This window comes from Aquarana catesbeiana, linkage group LG01 (genome assembly GCF_042186555.1).
Source record: "Aquarana catesbeiana isolate 2022-GZ linkage group LG01, ASM4218655v1, whole genome shotgun sequence".
Taxonomy (NCBI): domain Eukaryota; kingdom Metazoa; phylum Chordata; class Amphibia; order Anura; family Ranidae; genus Aquarana; species Aquarana catesbeiana.
In genome coordinates, this window is record NC_133324.1 from 948234503 (window position 1) to 948256769 (window position 22267).

Genomic DNA, 22267 nt, shown 5'->3' on the forward strand with positions numbered 1-22267 from the left:
AAGTTTTCTTGACACCAAGAAAAAAAAAAAAAAAAAAAAAGACAGGGGAGGGAGCTCCAGCACACAGTGTGTGATTGACAGCCTCAGCTCTGTTGGGGGGGTGTGTCCCTTCCCTCCAATCTTCTCTCACAGCTCTCCTAACTCTGCAGTTTGTAATTTCAGCTCTCCGCCCCCTTTTTCTGACAGCTCAGACAAGCTTTATATTTCTGGACTTTAAAAGGCTGTAGAGAAAAGTGTAAAGACTGCAAATAAACAGGTACAACTTACAGTGAGGGAAAAAAGTATTTGATCCCCTGCTGATTTTGTACATTTGCCCACTGACAAAGAAATGATCAGTCTATAATTTTAATGGTAGGTTTATTTTAACAGTGAGAGACAGAGCAACAAAATATCCAAAAAATAGGATTTTTTATTACAGCTTACCTGTAAAATCCTTTTCTTTCGATGGACATCACGGGACACAGAGCCACAGTAATTACTGATGGGTTATATAGGTATCACTAGGTATTGGACACTGGTCACACCCTAATCAGGAAGTTCAACCCCCTATATAATCCCTCCCCTTGCAGGGATACCTCAGTTTTGTAGCAAAGCAATATAAGTGTATTAGAAGAGGGGCGGGACCTCTGTGTCCCGTGATGTCCATCGAAAGAAAAGGATTTTAAGGGTAAGCTGTAATAAAAAATCCTATTTTCTTTCTCAGACATCACGGGACACAGAGCCACAGTAATTACTGATGGGATGTCCCAAAGCAATGCCAACTGAGGGGGGGGAATCACAACCCGGTAGGGTGCTATCAGACCTGAGGACCCTGTACCGCTGTCTGCAGCACACTACGCCGCCCAACCTGATAGAATCTGGTGAATGTATGGACTGAAGACCAGGTTGCGGCCTTGCAGATCTGAGCCATAGAGGCCTGGTGATGCACTGCCCAAGAAGCACCAATAGCCCTTGTGGAATGTGACTTGATCTGAAACTGAGGAACCTTCCGTTTCAAACCGTAAGCTTGAATAATTAGTTGTCGAATCCATTTAGAAATGGTCGCCTTTGACGCTGCCCGTCCTCTATTGGGACCCTCTGGCAGCACGAACAAGACTTCCGTCTTGCGAATTTGAGCAGTTGCCTCCAGATAGGTCTTGACTGCTCTTACTACAGCCAAAGAATGTAGTGACCTTTCTTCCGAAGAACAGGGATCTGGAAAAAAGGAAGGCAGAACAATGTCTTGGTTTAGATGAAAATCTGAAACCACCTTCGGTAAAAAACTAGGATGAGGGCGCAGTACCACTCTATCCTTGTGTATAATCAAGTAAGGCTCTTTACAGGAAAGAGCTGCTATTTCTGATACTCTTCTAGCAGAAGAGATAGCTACCAGAAAAATTAGTTTCCTCGTCAGCAAGACCAAAGGAATCTGACGTATTGGTTCAAAAGGCTGTTTCTGTAACACCGATAGAACCAAGTTCAAGTCCCAGGGGTTTAGGGGCGCCTTAACCGGAGGATTAAGACGCATCACCCCCTGCATAAAGATTCGGACCAGAGAATGCGAAGTAAGTGGCCGTTGAAACAACACTGATAAGGCCGAGACCTGGCCCTTGATGGTACTCAAGGCCAGCTTCATCTCTAATCCTAATTGTAGAAAATCAAGAATTCTACCTATGACATATTTCCTGGGATGCCAACCCCTGGATTCACACCAGGATACATAAGCTTTCCAGACTCTATGATAAATCATTCTGGAAGCTGGCTTCCTTGCATTAATCAAGGTAGATATGACAGAACCTGAAAGCCCACGACCTTTCAGAACGTGGGTCTCAATAGCCAACCCGTCAAATCTAGCGTTTGTAAGGCAGGCTGGAATACTAGACCTTGAGGTAACAGGTCTGGGCGTACCGGTAGGGTCCACCGGGAACCCACCGTCATCCTTGCTATTTCTGCCTATCAAGTTCTTCTGGGCCAAACGGGGGCCACCAGAAGTGCCGACTTCCCTTCTTGCCTGAGCCTGCAAAGGAGCCGTGGCAGTAGCAGAATAGGAGGGAATGCATAAATCGGTGAGAACCGATGCCACGGAATCACCAACGCATCCGTCCTGCTTGCAAGAGGATCCCAGGCAACCGGTAGGAAGGATTTCCCCTTCTGCAGGTTTTCGGGTATGAGCCACCAACTGAGGCTCTGACGTACCGCATGCAACAGGTGCATTGAAAAGTCTAATGCCTGAACCTTCTTGTTCCAGGCCGACAGAATACTGTGTTGCAACAGTCCTGACTGGAACTGCGCATAGGGAACTGCTTCGAATGAAGACACCATCTTCCCCAGCAGCCTCATACAAAGGCGGACAGAAGGACCCTTCTTGGTCTTGACTGTCAGAATCAGCTTCCTTAGAGCAGTGATCCTTGCCTGCAGACACTTCAGTTGAGCAGGAAAAATGGGCACAGGTAGGCCTGCATCTCTGATGCCTATTGATGTCAAAAATTCTCCTCCCTGCAGGATGGAGACTACTGTCCGAATTGATTCCAAACGGAAGGACTGCATCCTTAGGAATCGATTCAGATCTCTTAAATCCAAAATGGGTCTGACGTCCCCATTTGGTTTTTGGACCATAAAAAGATTGGAATAGAGCCTCAATCCTTGATCCTTTGTGGGAACCCCCACAATGACCTCTTGCGACAAAAGTCGCTCTATCGCTAGAAGGAGCGACTGCTTCTCTTCTGGTTCTCTGGGAACACCTGATCTGAGGAAACGAGGAGAGGGAAATTCTTGGAACTCCAGTCTGTACCCTAAGGTTACCGTGGAGATTACCCATCTGTCCTGGAAGTCCTTCTGCCAGGGCCCTGAGAGCTGCAGCAGTCTTTCCCCCCACTCGAGCAAGCGGGGCGCCCCTTCATGAAGAGGCCTTAGTGTCTTGTCTAGAAGACTTCTTCCCCCAGGACTTCTTGCGTCCCTGGGGTTGACTCTTGTTTCTTGCCCCAGACGGAGGAGACCGTCGTGACTGCCTGGAGGCTGATGCCCCTGGCGCTGGGGAAAGAGTCCGCTTAAAAGAGGGACGCTTACTCTTCTTATCAGGTAAGAGAGTGCTTTTCCCACAGGAGATCCTCTTGATATAGTTATCTAAGTCCTCTCCAAACAACCTTTCACCACGAAAGGGAAACCCAGCCAGGATCTTCTTACATGGTGCTTCGGCTGACCAGTTCTTCAACCATAAGATTCTACGTATATGCACCAACCCAAGCGAGAGGCGAGAGGTTTGCACGATAGAATCTCTGATGGCGTCAACAACATAACATAAAGCCGCAGGAAGGTTAGCAAACCCCTGGGCCTGCTGTTCAGGTAATACTTTGATGACCTGCTTAACATGGTCTCTTAAGTATTGACAGACTCCAATCGCTGCTACTGCAGGTTGGGCCACTGATCCTGCTAAGGAAAAAACATCTTTCAATAAGAAGTCCATCTTTTTATCCACAGGATCCCTGAGCATCTGAGCGTTGTCTACAGGACAAGTCAGACTATTATTTACAGAGGAAATGGCCGCATCAATGGCCGGCATTCCCCACCTCTTAATAAATTTTTCTTCCATAGAATAAAGTGTAGAAAACTTTTTCGGCGGAAGAAATCGCTTATCTGGGTGATCTCACTCAGAATAAAGCAGCTTTTCAAGTAAATTATGAACAGGAAAAGCATGTGCTGCTTGGAAAGGTTTCAGTGACCCCAAAGCAGAAGAGGATTCTGTAGCAGTTTCAGGTAGGGGCAACTTAAATGTGGAGCGGACCAATCCAGTGAGGATCTGCACTAAGACTTTCTCCTCTTGGTAAGTCGCAGAGGGTCCCTCTCCACCTGATTCCTCCGAAGAGGAATCATCCGTCCCATCCCGATCCTCTGAAAGGGATTCATCTCCTTTATCCCAGAGCTCCTCTGTCTGAGGGTCTTGGGGAACAGAGGAAGGCCTAGTGCGTTTTCTTCCACTAAGTGAAGATGTAATCACGGCCATTAGTCTTTTCTCTAATCCAGTAATGGTTGAGGAAAAAACTTCTTGTGTAATGTACACAGGGGCTGAAGTGCCGGAAGCAGGTGTAGCCCCTAACCCCAATGGCTCTCCCTGTCCAGCCGCCCCTGGTCCCTCAGGAGGGGATGGTGTAGCAGACAGGGGGTCCTCAGAACCTGAACGAGACCCCCTAGTGTCTCTGGTTCTTGGGGTGCTTGAACCTCTTCTACCCATAGTGCAAAGCAACAAGGTGTGAGGTATCAAAAAATGAACACTGACTGCTGAGCGATGTAGTCTGGCTAAAAGCCTTGCTACCAAATGCCCAGTCCGGTGTTCCTTAGTAAATGCAGCCTAGGGGAATGCCTGTGTCCCACCTTACATGCGACTGTCAGCTCTGTGTCCCTCCAAGGCTCAGAGCACCTGTACAGTGTGCTTTAAATAGCCATGCTTTCTGGCACTGTGGGCGTCTGAGCACGCTGACGCTGTGCTGACGCCCCGCCGCCCCCCCCTCGTTTTTTGAAAAACGAGCGCTTCCCGCGCGAGCCGACCCTTCCTGACAAGCCTGAAGGAAGGCTGGGGGTGGGGGAATAAGGAGGAGGCTGGTAGTGATGGGCCCTGCATCACAATGGCGGCTTCGGTGGCGGCGACAGCGGCTGTGACAGTGCGGTCTAACCCGCCTTACAGCATACCTAAGCCTCTCCCTAGCCTGGGGGGAACATCCCAGCAGAGAAAACCCCCCACCATCTTACCTTGGAGCCAGTGGGAGAGCCTGTGCAGCGAACGCTGAGACAGAATCAAGCATGAGAAGGTTAGTGCTCTTGGCTGCCCCCGGTGGTCACAATAGGCATAGCATGCATTTACCTTAAAGGAGAAAAGCCACTAGAATTCAAAATTCTGTGGAATCTCCTCTTACCTTATCTAGCCGCAGGGTTCAGTTTACACAGACCCAATCTTCACCTCTCACGGTGGGCTCCGTTTGTGAAAAACCGTCAGAGACTGGGGCCCCCTACGAGTAGGGGGATCCTTCAGTTCTGGCCCTGTAAAGCACCTCGCCAGAAATTAGGAAGTTTAAAGCCATTTTCTAATCTGCGGGGTCCAGCTCTCTAAAAAGAGAAGCGTTACAGGTAAAACCTCGTTTCTTCGGACACGAGGCCTGGGTACCATCCAATTCAGCCATAAAAGACACTTTGAATGGATCCGGTTCGCCTGGCTTGCCCCAGTATAGGATCTTAGGATATTCCCTTTGGAGCTTCAGCACAGCACATCTTTGCACGTCCATCACCTAAAACACTGGCGTAAAAACTGAGGTATCCCTGGAAGGGGAGGGATTATATAGAGGGTTGAACTTCCTGATTAGGGTGTGACCAGTGTCCAATACCTAGTGATACCTATATAACCCATCAGTAATTACTGTGGCTCTGTGTCCCGTGATGTCCGAGAAAGAAAAACACATTTCAAAAAAATTATAAATTGATTTGCATTTTAATGAGTGAAATAAGTATTTAAATCTTTTGCAAAACATGACTTAGTACTTGGTGGCAAAACCCTTGTTGGCAATGACAGAGTTCAGAAGTTTCTTGTAGTTGGCCACTAGGTTTGCACACATCTCAGGAGGGATTTTGTCCCACTCCTCTTTGTAGATCCTCTCCAAGTCATTAAGGTTTCCAGGCTGACGTTTGGCAACCCGAACCTTCAGATCCCTCCACATATTTTCTATGGGATTAAGGTCTGGAGACTGGCTAGGCCACTCCAGGACCCTAATGTGCTTCTTCTTGAGCCACTCCTTTGTTGCCTTGGCCATGTTTTTGGGTCATTGTCATGCTGAAATCCCTATCCACGACCCATTTTCAATGCCCTGGCTGAGGGAAGGAGGTTCTCACCCAAAATTTGACGGTACATGGCCCCGTCCATCGTCCCTTTGATGCGGTGAAGTTGTCCTGTCCCCTTAGCAGAAAAACACCCCCCAAGCATAAATGTTTCCACCTCCATGCATGACGGTGGGGATGGTGTTCTTGGGGTCATAGGCAGCATTCCTCCTCCTCCAAACACGGCGAGTTGAGTTGATGCCAAAGAGCTAGATTTTGGTCTCATCTGACCACAACACTTTCACCCAGTTCTACTCTGAATCATTCAGATGTTCATTAGCAAACTTCAGATGGGCCTGTACATGTGCTTTCTCAAGCAGGGGGACCTTGCGGGCGCTGCAGGATTTCAGTCCTTCACAGCGTAGTGTGCTACCAAATGTTTTCTTGGTGACTATGGTCCTAGATGCCTTAAGATCATTGACAAAATTCTCCCATGTAGTTCTGGGCTGGTTCCTCACCATTCTCATGATCATTGAAACTCCTAGAGGTGAGAACTTGCATGGAGCCCCAGACCGAAGGAGATTGACAATTATTTTGTGTTTCTTCCATTTGCGAATAATCTCACCAACTGTTGTCACCCTCTCACCAAGCTGCTTATTTCACTCATTAAAATGGAAATCAATTTATAACTTTTTTTAAATGCGTTTTTCTGAATATTTTTGTTATTATTCTGTCTCTCACTGTTAAAATAAACCGACCATTAAAATTATAGACTGGTCATTTGTCAGTGGGCGAACGTACAAAATCAGCAGGGGGGGTCAAATACTTTTTTCCCCTCACTGTATGTAGAAGGATTGGTTTTATTACTGTATATTACCTGAGCTCAGTCACTTCACTGGATATATCTTAGGGTTTACAACCACTTTAAGTGACTTCAGACCAGGCAGAACAGTGTTGTCTTCCCTTGAATGTATAGCCCATGACAAGGGGGCAGTGCTACAAATACCTGGGAGCTGACAACCTTAAATGGGTTGAAAAATAAGAAGGTTTTTTATCGTAATACATTCTATGCATCAAGATAAAAAGCCTTCTGTGTGCAGCGGTCCCCCCTAATACTTACCAGAGTCCCATCTCTGTCCACGAGTGTCTTGGCTGTCCGGGACTCTCCCTCCTGATTGGCTGAGACACAGCAGTGGCGCCATTGGCTCCCGCTGCTGTCAAAGTCATTTAGCCAATCAAGAGAGAGAGAGAGGGGGCGGGGTCGAACCACAGCTCTCTGTCTGAACGGATACAGGGGAGCTGCAGCTCGGCTTGGGTGCCTCCATAGCAAGCTGCTTGCTGTGGGGGCACTCAACAGGAGGGAGGGGCCAGGAGCACAGAAGAGGCACCCGAGAAGAGGAGAATCCGGGTTGCTCTGTGCAAATCCACTACACAGAGCAGGTAAGTATAACACGTTTGTTATTTTTATAGAAAAAACGAGACTTTACAAATCACTTTAACCCTTACCTAAACCCTGGGCAGCCTGGCCATAAAACACAGTAATACAAAAAACAGTTTGTAGATCCTGTACAAAACATAACTCCAAGTAGGTACCTGCCTACAAGCCCCTACTGCATCCTCTCACATGACTTGCTGCAAAGTTACAATGTGGCAGTGTGATCACTGAGAGAGAAGAGACTGAGGAACTACTTCCTCTTGCCTGCAGCAGACTGATGACATCATTCCAGCCTAGGCAAAGTCATTGCCTGGAACTGAAAGATGGCTTTTTAATGATAAAAGGTGGAGCTTTTCTGACACTGTTGCTTTTTATAGTGGCACGTCAGGAATTTGTTCATGCAAACCTGAAAAGTTACTGTAAGGTCAATTTTAATGACATAATTAACTACAAAGTGGTTCTTAAGCAGAAAAACTTGCTTTTGGTGTTGTTATGCCTGCTGTAAGTAGACAGGAAGTCATTCCTTTTTTAGAACACATTCCGTCTGGTGGGGCTAGCAACTAACAGGATTCTGACAATCCCTCATTGGTCGAAGCCTCCTTTTATCGAATTATTCTCACTTCCTTCTATTCACCTATATATTTATAGATAAAAAGTGTCAAGTTTATCTTGTTTACTGGATCTGATGACATTTCAAGGCCAGACATTTCTTCATAAACATGGCTTCCACTGAAGCCGCCTACGCCTGGCTCCTTTTCCGCTCCGTTTCATTCGCTGGCTATTTTCGCATTGCCAGGTATAAATATCATACTAACAAAAAGGCCTTTGATTCTGTGCTCATCGTACAAATAAGAATGTATAGATAAAAGGGAGCACTGTGAATGGACCAGCTATAAATAAAACTTCCGGGGAGTCGAGGTCAGGGAGTGCTCAGCCTGAAATGAAGCATTGTTGTCGGAAGCGTAGTGGAGGATGCATGGCCTTTCATGGGTGCCGGATCCAGAAATAGGAAAAAAAAAATGAATTCACCTTGAGGATACAAAGAAAGCGGTGAGCGTCAGGCAGAAAATATCAGGGTCACTCCAACTACAAAGAACGTTGCAATCGGCTTCCTGTCAATGAACTTCTACTACAAACAGAGCGAAAAATAAAAAGAGCTTTGTGCAATCATCGGGCTCGGTGTAAATATTGCACGGACCAGATCTGCTAAAATCTGAAGATGTGGATAGATTACGTAATGACAAGGTTCAGATCCAAGGAAATTGGGGCATAGACAAAAGATCCTAATCCGATTTCCCTTTAATTCTCCATCTCCTTGAAGGGAATAGATATACTGCACACTGAATGGCCAAACCAGAAAATTTGTTGATACCCAACCATCACACCCATCTTTAGTATATGGTCAAAAATATGTGGACATCCTCCAACTGACTGAGTCTGGGTGTTTCCATTAAAGGGCACTAATAAGTTTACAGCATACAAAAACATTTTATACAATTGTGCTCTTCCAACCTTGTAGTAACAGCCTGATGAAGGCCCTTTCTCTGTTCCAGCATGACTGTGCCTCTATGTAAAAGCCCAGCTCCATAAAGACATGGGTTGACGAGTTTGGTTTGGAGGAATTCAAGTGGCCGACACAGAGCCCTGACCTCGATCCTACTGAACACAGAGCCCTGACCTCGATCCTACTGAACACAGAGCCCTGACCTCGACCCTACTGAACACAGAGCCCTGACCTCGATCCTACTGAACACAGAGCCCTGACCTCGACCCTACTGAACACAGAGCCCTGACCTCGACCCTACTGAACACAGAGCCCTGACCTCGACCCTACTGAACACAGAGCCCTGACCTCGACCCTACTGAACACAGAGTCCTGACCTCGATCCTACTGAACACAGAGTCCTGACCTCGATCCTACTGAACACAGAGCCCTGACCTCGACCCTACTGAACACAGAATCCTGACCTCGACCCTACTGAGCAAAGAGCCCTGACCTCAACCCTACTGAACACAGAGCCCTGACCTCAACCCTACTGAACACAGAGCCCTGACCTCAACCCTACTGAACACAGAGCCCTGACCTCAACCCTACTGAACACAGAGCCCTGACCTCAACCCTACTGAACACAGAGCCCTGACCTCAACCCTACTGAACACAGAGCCCTGACCTCAACTCTAACTGACTACTTTCGGGATGAATTGGAACACTGATTGTGAGCCAGGTCTTCTCATCAAACATGACTTCACAAATGGGCACAAATTCCCAGAGATACCCTCCAAAATCTTGTGGAAAGTCTTCCCAGAGGGGTGGAGGTAGATATAGCAGGCCATAATAATACCCAATGGATTTGGAATCGGATATCCAATGTGACTGTTTCCATGTGCACAAATTCAGCTCCATAAAAACATGGTTTGAGAAGTTTGGTGTGGAGAAACTCAAGTGGCCTTAACACAGCCCTGAGCTAAACCCTACCGATTAGTTTCAGGATGAATTGGAACAGATTGTGAGCCAGGTCTTCTCATCAAACATCAGCACCTGACCTCACAAATGGGCAAACATTACCAGAGACCCCCCCCCCCCCCAAAAAAAAATCTTATGAAATTTTTGTTTTAGCTGATGCAACGCTAGTTACCAGGAGGACAGGCAAAAATTGCGGGAAAAAAACATATTACACATTACTGGAAAGGTTTGGAGTAGAGAGACTTTTAAATCAAACATACATGCAGGGACCACAAAAAAAAAAAAAAAAGGACCACTCATCAGAGATTATCACCCTGCAAACTCACCATGCAAAATGCTGGGATCACACGTTGTACATGCACACAAATCCCAAGACATTGCAGGAATCCACATTCATTTCACTGTTAGATATACAATAGGTTATTAATCTTATAATGCGCTACCATTTCCAAATGTGTGCTGTGTACCAATCTATATCCACAGGAACAAGCGGACCTCCTCATTATATACACAGCCAGGCTTCCTGCTCAGTACAAGTCTATCAATGTGATTCAATGAAAAACACCACAAACTAAACTATATTACCAAAAGTATTGTGACGCCTGCTTTCCACGCATATTAACTTTAATGGCATCCCAGTCTTAGTCCGTAGGGTTCAATATTGGGTTGGCCCACCCTTTGCAGCTATAACAACTTCAACTCTTCTGGGAAGGCCGTCCACAAGGTTTAGGAGTGTGTCTATGGGAATGTTTGACCAATCTTCCAGAAGTGCATTTGTTCATCCAAAAGGTGTTCTATGGGGTTGAGGGCAGGACTCTGTGCAGGCCAGTCAAGTTCCTCCACCCCAAAATCTCTCACCCATGTCTTTATGGACCTTGCTTTGTGCACTGGTGAGCAGTCATGTTGGAACAGGAAGGGGCCATCCCCAAACTGTTCCCACAAAGTTGGGAGCATGAAATTGTCCAAAATGTCTTGGTAAGCTGACCTCTGAAGAGTTCCCTTCCCTGGAACTAAGGGGCCAACCCAACCCCTGAAAAACAATCCCACATCATAATCCCCCCTCCACCAAATGATTTGGACCAGTGCACAAAGCAAGGTCCATAAAGACATGGATGAGCGCGTTTGGGGTGCAGGAACCTGAGTGGCCTGCACAGAGTCCTGATCTCAACCCGATGGAACACCTTTGGGGTGAATTAGAACGGAGACTGCGAGCCAGGCCTTCTCGTCCAAACATCAGTGCCTGACCTCACAAATGTGCTTCTGGAAGAACATTCCCATAGACACACTCCTAAACCTTGTGGACAGCCTTCCCAGAAGAGTTGAAGCTGTTATAGCTGCAAAGGGTGGGCCAACTCAATATTGAACCCTATGGACTAAGACTGGGATGCCATTAAAGTTCATGTGTGTGTAAAGGCAGACGTCCCAATACTTTTGACAATATAGTGTATATAGACTGGGCTGTTATTTGTTCGCCGTCATCAGTTCAGCACAGTGCTTTTGGGGGACAGGACCTTTATATGCCAATTAATTCTTACAACTGATAAGACACCTGACAATTTGGTATAATATACAATCATGGAACAGCAAAAGTTCCTTTCTAATCCCACAAGAGCTAATCTTCAAATCAAAATCTTTACTTTAGTAATGTTAATTCTGATAATTGGCTGCAACAGTCAAGATTTCTTATACACTTGCCTACTGATTTTGCTATTACTGCCTATGTGATACGGCATTCCACAGCTAAAATCCTTTTACCGTAAATAATTCTTCCCATACTGACAGTGAGAGTGAATTAGCCACAGGGCTGGAAGGAATATCATCAGAAAACATCATCTGGGGTTATGTGTCAACTCTCTGAGTAATGTCACACAGGGGAGGGGGGGGGGGGGGGGGTCACAGAAAAGACATGCCTCCACGTCATACAATGGTCTTACCTGTGCTCAGCCTTCAGCTCTCCGCTGCATTGATCAGTTAGAAACACATTAGTAAGGGTAGTGGATACCATTCTTCCCACTGACCACCAATGTAAGGAGCATTCTTCCCACTGACCACCAATGTAAGGTACATTCTTCCCACTGACCACCAATGTAAGGAGCATTCTTCCCACTGACCACCAATGTAAGGTACATTCTTCCCACTGACCCCCAATGCAAGGGGCATTCTTCCCACTGACCACCAATGCAAGGAGCATTCTTTCCACTGACCACCAATGCAAGGGGCATTCTTCCCACTGACCCCCAATGCAAGGGGCATTCTTCCCACTGCTGACCCCCAATGCAAGGGGCATTCTTCCCACTGACCCCCAATGCAAGGGGCATTCTTCCCACTGACCCCCAATGCAAGGGGCATTCTTCCCACTGACCCCCAATGCAAGGGGCATTCTTCCCACTGACCCCCAATTTAAGGAGCATTCTTCCCACTGACCCCCAATGCAAGGGGCATTCTTCCCACTGACCACCAATGTAAGGAGCATTCTTCCCACTGACCACCAATGTAAGGAGCATTCTTCCCACTGATCACCAATGTAAGGAGAATTCTTCTCACTGACCCCCAATGCAAGGGACATTCTTCCCAATTACCCCCAATGCAAGGGGCATTCTTCCCACTGAACACCAATGTAAGGGCATTCTTATTACTGACCACCATGCTAATGTCACCTGAGTTGTGGAAATAGAAACTATGTCATGGGTTCCCTAGGACCTGAAAGATGCCCTCCATGTTAAGAAGGTTGAGAAAGGCTGAATTAACCTGTAAGAGCCATTCCTTTCCATAACCGGCCTGTTAGAACTCAGCGCCTCTCATCATAAGTGGCCAGAAAAGTCATGCCTTCATTTTAAAAGGTGATCTGTCAGTCCTCTAGGATCTTCATCCCCTCCCTAACTCGTGACCAAGCACAAGCCATGCCCTTCTGTTTCATACCTGGTCTGCAGAACCATGCCCCACCATCCCATCAAAGCAATACTTTCCCTTTTCCAGAGTTCCTCCTCTGTCCATCTAGAGCCCAACTCTTCCCTGCCAACAATGACCTATCATGGCCCCATTGTGTGACCCCCTCACCTTCTCTGCTCCCTTTGCCTGATCCAGCAGCTCTCTCTTGATCTCCTCAATTCGTCTGCGGTCCTCTTCACTGAGGTCGCCATCTGCTGGAGGAGGCTGACCAGCCAATTTCAGTTTCACAGAGCCTGGGGGACACAATGGAGATGATTGAGTTCAGTTCTGAAGAGCGGTCTTTGCTATTATCAAAGCAGAGATTGCAGTCAACAAAATGGAAACTTGTATTTGAGACATAGCAATTGCAAATGCCTTCCTGCTAAATTTTCCACTGCAAGGCTGAGACGGTGTCAGTCCAGGCACCCGACCCCGATTCCCATTTGTTGGGATGACGCGGTGCCTGGACTGATTTCTGTGACGTCAGCAGAGAGTGGACTTCAGCGAACCCCATTGGGTTCAGGATACTGTACTATGTAATTTTGCTAAAGTTTGTACATTACTATGCATCCTTTCACCATATGTTTTTTTTTTAATGTGTTTTCTAGTTGTACAATAAACTATATACAATTTTATATTATTCGTTGTGGTAGTGCCCTTAAAGTCCCACCCATAGGGGTTCCTCCATTTCCATACTCCCCCTGATGAAGGCTGCTGTGACGAAACACGTCGGGTTGGGCCAGCAGAAGTGACGTCACCGTGCACAATGACAACCGGAAGCGGCTTCCCAAAGGAGACAGTGGCTGATGGGATGGTATTGATGCTCGCTTTTTTACATTCATGACAATGTGGGTGTGCATTCTGGTATGTTTTTAGTAAATTTGGGAATTGTCTTTCTTACACTAGGAGAGTTTCTTCATTCTATATGATCTATTTTGCCTGGATCTCTGAAGCGCGATTGTGTCACCTATTAGAAGGTCTTTTGGGGGCTTAACGGCTGCATATTTAGAGCGCTGTATGACCATATCCTCCTCCATGGTCACATGTATTTCAGTAAGGTATCTTGTGTGCACATAGGGTGAATGCCTGGCATGTGAAGAATCCTCTGGCATACATATGGTGGAAGATAAATGCCGGTGCATTTTGGATTTTTGCATTGTTTGCAGGGATATTCGGGAATATGGATTTTCTTCTTTGATTGCATTCTCCATTTTCTTTTTTTCTTGTATAATACTCAAATTTGTTCATTTGTGATAGATATAAATTATTTTATATATATATATATATATATATATATATATATATATATATATAATGTAAGCGCTGCACTTATGCATATAATGGTACTTATACAAGACAAAAGGCCATGATGGTGGCACAAGACCTGCCAATGTTCAGTAAAGACTGCACTACAGCTCATAATATTGTCTGTACTTACCACGGCTTCTCTGGTTCTCGTCCTCTGGTGTCTGTCTGACCTGAGATGTGGATGACAAAGTATTACTCTTCAGCAGACTCTTGACCCGGGCAGCTAAAGAGTCTCCACTGCTTGCATCACTCTCTTCTCCTGTGCTCCTCAGTTTACCACTCTTCAGTAGACTCTTCACCTGGCCAGCTAAAGAGTCTCCACTGCTTGCATCACTCTCTTCGCCTGTGCTCCTCACATTACCATTCTTTAGTAGACTCTTTACCTGGGCAGCCAAAGTGTCTCCACTGCTTGCGTTGCTCTCTTCTCCAGTGCTCCTCAAGTTACTAGACCCCGTCACATCTAACACCTGCTTCAAACCTCCGACGGCTCTTGTAACACTACTTAGAAGCTGTTCGCTACGTAGTCCTTTTTCCCGTAAATCAACGGTTCTCCTTGCGCGGCTATCCTGGAGGTGGACACTAGCTGGGCCCATTCTGATTGCCGTTGCTTCACTAGAGCCTTCTGGTTCCGATCGACCATGTTTGTGGAGACTAAATGGTGCAGGCAGGTGCAGCCCATCTTTAGAAATGTCCTTCAAGTAAAAGCTGTCTCCAACTTGGCTAAAGCCAGCAATGGGATCCTTCCAGTGCAAGTCAGCCTTGGCAGAAGATCTATTATATAGCAAGTTGTCACTTGTCACACTGCTGTTAAATGAAGTGTCCCATGACAGGTTATTTAACTGCAGTTCCAGAGGACTTGCAGACCTGCTGTTTGAAGCACCAGACTTCAAAGAGTCTCGGAAACTCTGGCTCACTGCTGGAGAGGTGATGGATGGATCCCTCAATGAAGACTTTGGGTTGAAGTCAGAGGTGGTCGTGTCGAGCTTGACATCATCTGCTTCTGCCAGAAGCTTTCGGATCTCTTTGAGAGTTTTAGACCCAACGAAGGAGTCGTTCGTGGAGTCCATGTGATGTGGCTTTTTCCAAGAACTTGAAAAAGAACCAAGTTCGAGGTGTTCCAAATTAGCCTGGCCAACCTCAGGACCAGCAGACTCAAACTGTTCGATCACCTGTTCAACGAGTGTTGAGTCATCGGCCACCTCCTGAATGTCATGTAAAACTTGACGGGTGGCGCCAAGGTCATTCAATTTCTCAGCATCAGGTGACACCTGCCTTCTCTCACCATCCAATGCCTGGACAGAGTAGACTTCTTGATCACCTCTAATGCCTCGTGTGGCTGTATCATCCTGGCTGATTGGTCTGTCATTTGTACACCTGGAGCTGAACTGAGGAGAAAGTTCAGTGGGTAGAGGAGACCCTGGCCCAGCCTCGGACCCCATCGGAATAGAGACGCTGGTAGAGGATGCGGTGGAATAGAGACTGGACTGCGAGATGTTTGCTCCATTTTGCGATTCACCTGAACCAAGAAGATGACAGAAGTTTAGAAGAAGAAGAGAATATTCTGTGGTCAGATACTGACTAAACATGCAAAATTTAGTTTAGCTACAGTTCATTTTATTTTGTTTATGGTTCATTGGGTAAAGTTTTTGTTTCTTTTTGACTCGTACCGTAAAAGTTAATTTTGCACAGTTTAAACCATAAAAAAATAATACATTTTACACTGATGGATTTGCTCCCTCTTGCCTGTAAGGCCTGTTTCACATCAACTTCAGCTTGTATAAGAGCAGTGTAAACAGTGAGCTTTGACAAAGCATTCGCAGAGCTTTCAGCAAGCTTTGTTGAAGCTTCTAAAGTACCATTTAGCTCCAGTTTGCAAATGTTGACACAGACCCCAATGGGAGTGCTCATTGCCACTTTAAAACAAGCTGCTAGCAGGCTTCAGCACTACTTAAAGCTTGCAGAAAGCCTGCCGAAGCCTGCTAGAAGCTAGTTTAAAGTGGCAATCGACACTCCCATTAGGACGTTTACAAACAGAAGCTGAAGGGCACTTTAAAAGGCTTAGAGAAAGCTGCAACAAGCTGTCCGAAAGCTTTTTAAAGGCTTGTGGAAAGTTTCATAAAAGCTTGCTGTTCAAACCCCTGTTTTACAAGCTAAAGTCCATGTGAAACAGGCCTTAACCCTTTGAGGACCTAGGGACGTATTTGTCCCATGTTTTTAATTGCCTGTATCATCTGATTAAGACCTTAAAATACTTTTTTTTTTTTTTTGGTTTGAGTCAAAATATTAGTTCTTAACAAATGGATCTAGCATAATTCCTCCCCCAAAAATGACACGTGTGGAAATGGTTTTATTTATTGTTCAAATACATTCCTAAAAGGGAAATAATATAATTATTTTTAGACTGACGACGGTAATCTTATGGTCCTCAAAGGGTTAAAGATTAACTCCAATGGAGCAGCTATATACACAGATGAAATGCATGTATGGGAACCCTTCTAAGAATTTCTTATTCTGTTCAGCCAGTCTTGTGACCCACATACACTTTTGCCAGACACCATGGCCCAGTCTTGGACCTCTACAACCCCCCAAAAAAAAAAAAAACACTCGTGGTCCAATGACTGCTGGATGAAAAAGCAGCAGCAGTTTAAGGAATTATCCCTCTGGCTCTGTCCTATTGTCAGCACATGCGCAATGCAATAGAGCTTTATTGGCCCCTGGTGCAACCCCAGTGCTGTGTGTGGATGGTTATAGGAGGTCGATGTCACAGTATAAAATAAGTTATCTGCTTCTATTGAGTTTAAAATACAAAAAGGTGGACAGGCCTGAGTAGCAAAGTCTATCCACCGCCAGCATGCTGCAGAAAATAACCCACGCTCTGTGTGGAAGCAGTGGTATGTATACAGAGGCTCAAAACACCCCATTACTAAAGCCGGCCATAGACGGTGCGATTTTATTTCCTGCAACCACGGGTCGAGTCCCCCAACCATCAACACAGACAGACAGTGTTGATGGAGGAATCCCACCTGCAGGGCTATTGTGTTGTCCCAGTGGTGGGGTGGGGGGAGCCATCCTAGCCAGGAGAGCACACAGTGATTATTGCTAGCGGTTACAATCGCATAAAAAAATCCCACAGGCTGGTTGTACCCAAGTTGATCGATTAACTTGGGTACAATCAACCTGCCCATATATGGTTCGAATCTTGACCAGTCCGTGCTGAACGGGCCAAAATACAAACAGTCTATGGCCGGTTTAAGTCAAAGCTAGCATTCTCCAACTAACAGAGTAGATCTGTTTTGCTGCCCGGATGTGCTATCATCAAGAAGTACCAGTTGACTTACCGGGTGATAGAATGTAAATACACTGCACTGCTGCACAACAAGATCGCAGTGAAATTTTCAGTTACACAAATGTACGCTCATACACACATTGCAGAGAGGCCTCTCTGTTTACCTTCAGACAGCCTCATGCTGCGGTTTGGCGTTGCATTTGAACTTTTGATAGTCCTCAGCTCTGAAGGGGAGAATTCAGGTTCCCTGATTGGTCCTTTAGGATCGAACGGCATAAGAATAGTTGTGGGTGACTGATTAATGCCAAGATTACGGAGATAAGTCTGAGAAATAAATAAATACATAATTACAGTTAACTGGTCACCATCGCTTTTACAGCAATGTTGTTACATTAATTAGTAACTCCATTCAAAATTAATATAGTTTTTTTTTTTTTCTAAATGTTGAAGAGTTATTTAAAGCTAAACCCTCCCCCCCATTTTGAATAAAGTAGGGAAGAGTTTAAACCCTTCTCAAGCATATGTGTCCATTTGGGAAAGTAGACACAACAGGAAGCCTCTCAAAAGTGAGGGATATTGCAGCTTTGTTGTCACTGAAACAAGTGCCCCCATTAAAAGATTTCCCCTCCATTCCCGTTCTTTGATAGCTCAAATTTTGAACAGAGATCACCAGGATAGTGCGAGAAAATCTCCCTTATGGGGGCACTGACAACTGACAACAAGAAAGCCTGAGAAAAGGCTGCCACACTCCATTGAGGGAAACAGGAAGTCTGAAATCTTCGGGTTATACTGCAGTCCAAGAAGCACTCCAGATCTAGCAGAGTGCACCTTGGCAGGGAGGGGTGGAACCCGATCGTTGAGACCACAAGGCTTGGATGAGGGTCTACCTAAGCAACCTAGAGATGGTGGAACGAGAAACCTGTGTATCCTTTTCGGGGTCCATTCAGGATGACAAATCCGTTTTTCTTGAAAGGAGCAATGGCTGAAAGATAGAATAGACAGCCTGAACCACATCCAGACAATGGAGGGAAATTTCCTTTTGGTGAACCTGAGCTGGACAGAGGGATGGAAGACCAACATCATGGTTGAGGGGAAAGGCAGAAAATACCATAGACAAGAAGGATGTCCTGGGATTCAAAACCACCTTGTCCTTATGCAAAATCAGAAAGAGTTCCTTGCGAGATAAATCTACAAGTTCAGACACCGAACTCGCCTAGGGAAGTTACATGGGTAACCCCCATAGCAAGAACACCAACAGCCTCTGAAACAGAAAAGAAAGGGCAAAAACCTGACCCTTGATAGTTCTGAAAGCCAGACACAGCTGCAGGAAGAAGAGGATTTGTCCCATAGTGGAAGCTCCGAGACTTGCACCAAGTGAAATATTTGCAGGAAGTAAACTTTCTAGCTTGTAGCATTGTAGGACTCCCATAGATGCTCCTGTCCCTCAAAAAACTGGACTTCAACAGCCATGCCATCAAAGCCAATGTCTGTAAAAAGGATGCAAAAAATGGTAACCATTGTTGGTGTCAGAAGGAGAAATAATTCCCCTCGTGGGTGTCAGTGGGAGAAACAGTGCCCCATCACTGGTGTCAGTAGGAGAAACAGTGCCCTGTCATTGGTGTCAGTAGGAGAAACAGTGCCCCATCATTGGTGTCAGTAGGAGAAACAGTGCCCCATCATTGGTGTCAGTAGGAGAAATAGCACTCCATCGTTGGTGTCAGTGGGAGAAATAGTGCCCCGTGGTTGGCGTCAGTAGCAGGAAATATGCCCCATTGTTGGTCTCAGTGGGAGGAATGGTATGTTGTACGAGTGGGAGGAACACTCCCCCAAGGGCCAGATAAAGGCACGCAAAAGGACCGCATCAGTTTGGAGACCACTGCACTAGAGGATCCTATACCTAGAGTTAAACCTGCCCAGTTTGTTGTTGAGCCCGAAGGCCAGAAGGTTTATATCCAGTGTCCCCCAATCTGTGACACAGAGCCTAAAGACCTCCGGGTGACCACTTCTTCGTTATCCAGGTGCTGCCTGGCAATCTTCTACTCCTGGTATGTACATGGTTGATAAGGAAACCTCTGGTAATGGTGCACTTGTGACCCCTGGGACCACAGTCAGCAAATAACTGGGTACATTTAAGCTATAAAGTATTGCATGACCATGGCAATGACCTCTCCTAAAAAGACAGAGGGTGCAGCTACACCTGACAGAGCTACAGATGACTCCAAAGACAGAACATATTTTTTCCAAAAACAAAGAGCAACATGGCTCCAGGCTGGGCTGCAGACATCGGTAGCTGTTGGTAGTAAATGAGCTGAAGGCACCCAGTACAGTGGGACCCTCAGAAAGTAGTTTCAGTCTCTCAGACTTTTCTTGATGAGATCTCTGTGCTGAATGCTTGGGTATACACATTAAAGTCAGGTAAAGTAACTAAATGAAACCAGGATCAGAGGAGCACACAAAGGTGTTTTCTGGCTGACAAAGGAAACAGATGTCACTTTTTGGCATTCTTTTTTTCTTGTAGGATTTCTATTTTTAAAAGGTGAAAATGAAGTACAGATTTTTGGGTCTCCAGTTTTTTTAGGTGGAATGCCCCTTTAGAACCTGATATTTCTACATGTCTTAAAAAAGGTCTTTATGTATCCCAGTGTCAGTGCTAAAAACTCTCATACAACCACAAACCAATCAGTGAGACACACTGGAAACAGACAGCAAGAAAATGAAAGGCTGACTTTGGGGACTATGGGAAAATAATAACATCTCCTAGTATTAATGGCGAGATAAAATACAAGTAAAAAAACAAGGAAGCAATAAAACTTACAGGAATTCTTTCTTCAATGTTGAACTCGTCCTCTGGTGTTGCCTTTTCTTCTGTCCACTCTTTTTCAGGAGCTGCTCCTTCTCCTGTCCACTCCTTCTCCCGTGTTGCTCCTTCTCCTGACCACACTTGCATTAAAGGTTCTCCTTGGTGGTGGCTCATCCCTAGTACTGAAGATCCTACAGAATCCTGGAGGACATCAACGTGATCACTCGTATGAGAGCTTCCTGAAAATTCCTGGTCAAGAGAGACGTCGCTGAAATGTTCCATCGTAATCAGGCTCTTATTCAGAGGTCTGCTGGATTCATCAAGCCTTTTCTCTTGTTCATGGTTTGATTTTTCTAGATGTTCAACATAGTCAGGAGGACTGTGAGCTGTATCATTCTTTCCCATACTTGCCCCCTTGTTGAGGTGCTTGGTCTCATTCCCAGAAATATCTCGGCTTAGAAACACGTGTGTTTGTAAAGATTCAAAGGGTTGTATGGTGCTCAACTTGGCTGCCTCTTTTCCTTCTTCAGCCACAGGATCTATGTTCTCCTCTGTTCTCTTCAAAGCGTGGTTTCCTCCAACTGCAGTAATCACAGAGTTGTATGATTGAGACCGAGTCAACTTAGAAGCACTGGAAGACTCTATATGTTCTACGTTCAAGTTTGTCATGGAAGATGTGCCTTTGAATGAGGCATCCAGTCCTTTCTTCGATATGCTGCGGTCAGTTTGTTTGGACAACATGCGGTTCAAAGAATCCGCCACGGCATTATAAGCCAGCTTTTTAGGAGACACCCCAGTTAAACCACGTAGGACCAATGTGTCGAATGACTGGTTTGTGTTCCAAGATCCGACTTTTTCGATGTAATTCAAGCTAGGCAAGGACTGGATTTTTCTTCTTTGGGGCGATGGTGACCTTTGAGAATCACTGCTCTCGGGATAACCCTGGCTGCTCTGAACGGATTGGTGTACCCCGCTAGAGGCCACATTAGGGTTTGAAGAACTGCTATTTGGCTCTTCATTTAAAGACATGTCAGATCCTGTGAGCTTGGCTTTTATTTGCTGGATTCTGCCAGAAAGTTGTTTCCGATTCATTGAAAAAGTTCCGGGAGTCGACTGCGAGATGGGATAAGCTAGGCGCCCGATAAAAGAAGCCTCATCTATGGGGGTGTTTACAGCCTGAGACAGGTCTGTCTCTTTATGGCCACGTTCTATACAATGGGAGGACCCAGTCAGCTCACCCCTTGGCTGCTCTTCCACTGTATCTTCTCCACTATAGGAAGGCTTTGTGATGTTCTCAGGGAGATCAGGTAAATTCTGTGAAGATGGGCTGTTGTCATTTCTGCTCTTATGAAATTTGGACATCTCCCTTTTTTTTCTCTCTTGTTGGATCTCAGCACACAGCTGCTTCTGAAGTTCATCTCTGAGCCCTGGAGATGATTGCCGTAAGGTAATACCAGACTGGTCTAAGTGACCAGGTACACTGAGATTGGCTTTCTCCAACTCGGGGTCCTCAAAATTTATTTCACTTGAATCTCTGAATGTTTCTTCTTCCAAGTTTAGTCCGGTTGGAGTTTTTGTTCGAGCTTGAGCCTCGAGAATGCTGACTCTGTCCTCTCTAGGTTCTTGTGATGGAACATCAATATTGTCAGCCTCGCTGGTGGAAACAGTTTGTGAAGAACGTCTAGAAGATGAACCGCTGCCAGCTGACAGACCAACTTCCTTCTCTAGAAGCTCCAACAACACGGGGGCTGGGACATTGCTACCCAGAAAAGCGCCATCTTCTGCCATGAGGTCCTCAACAGAAGGCTGGCCCATCGCCTTCAAGACTCCCGAATCAGAATGAATGTTCTCTGTGATGGTGTCATCTTCTTTGTCCCCGTGACTAACATTCAGAGGATGTTCTGACAGGTACTGACCGCTACTCAAGTCAAGGTGTCCATCAGGACTCTTCTCTTGATAATTCTGTGTTGAGGACAAGGTGTCTTCCTCTTGGACCATCAACACTTCTTTACTGGTCAGTCTTAATGCATCAGTCATCTGCAAAGACATAGATCCAGGGCCTGGAAATTCAGACATGTCAAGGGAGGCCCTGGTGGAAGAAACACAGTATGGTCACTGGCTGGAAAACACTTCCGAAAGAACACATACTATGAATAGTTTTTAACATCTTGATAGCATTTTACTTTTGTAGAATGGCTATAAGCATTGACTAAACTTGTGCTCAAATTTCGCAATTGCTTTCAGTTCCTGAGAAGAAACCAATGCAAT

At 45.8% G+C, this 22267-nt stretch overlaps 1 protein-coding gene across 1 annotated transcript in view; it reads right to left on the reverse strand.

Annotated features, from left to right (window-relative positions):
* ALMS1 (ALMS1 centrosome and basal body associated protein) overlaps positions 1-22267 on the reverse strand; it is an 82633-nt gene that overhangs the window by 39917 nt on the left and 20449 nt on the right. Inside the window, exons 4-7 of the mRNA XM_073611137.1 lie at positions 20015-22088; positions 17364-17523; positions 14044-15429; positions 12735-12859 (exon numbers count right to left, since the gene is read on the reverse strand). Coding sequence (XP_073467238.1) covers positions 12735-12859; positions 14044-15429; positions 17364-17523; positions 20015-22088 — 3745 coding nt within the window. The remainder of the gene's footprint in view (positions 1-12734; positions 12860-14043; positions 15430-17363; positions 17524-20014; positions 22089-22267) is intronic.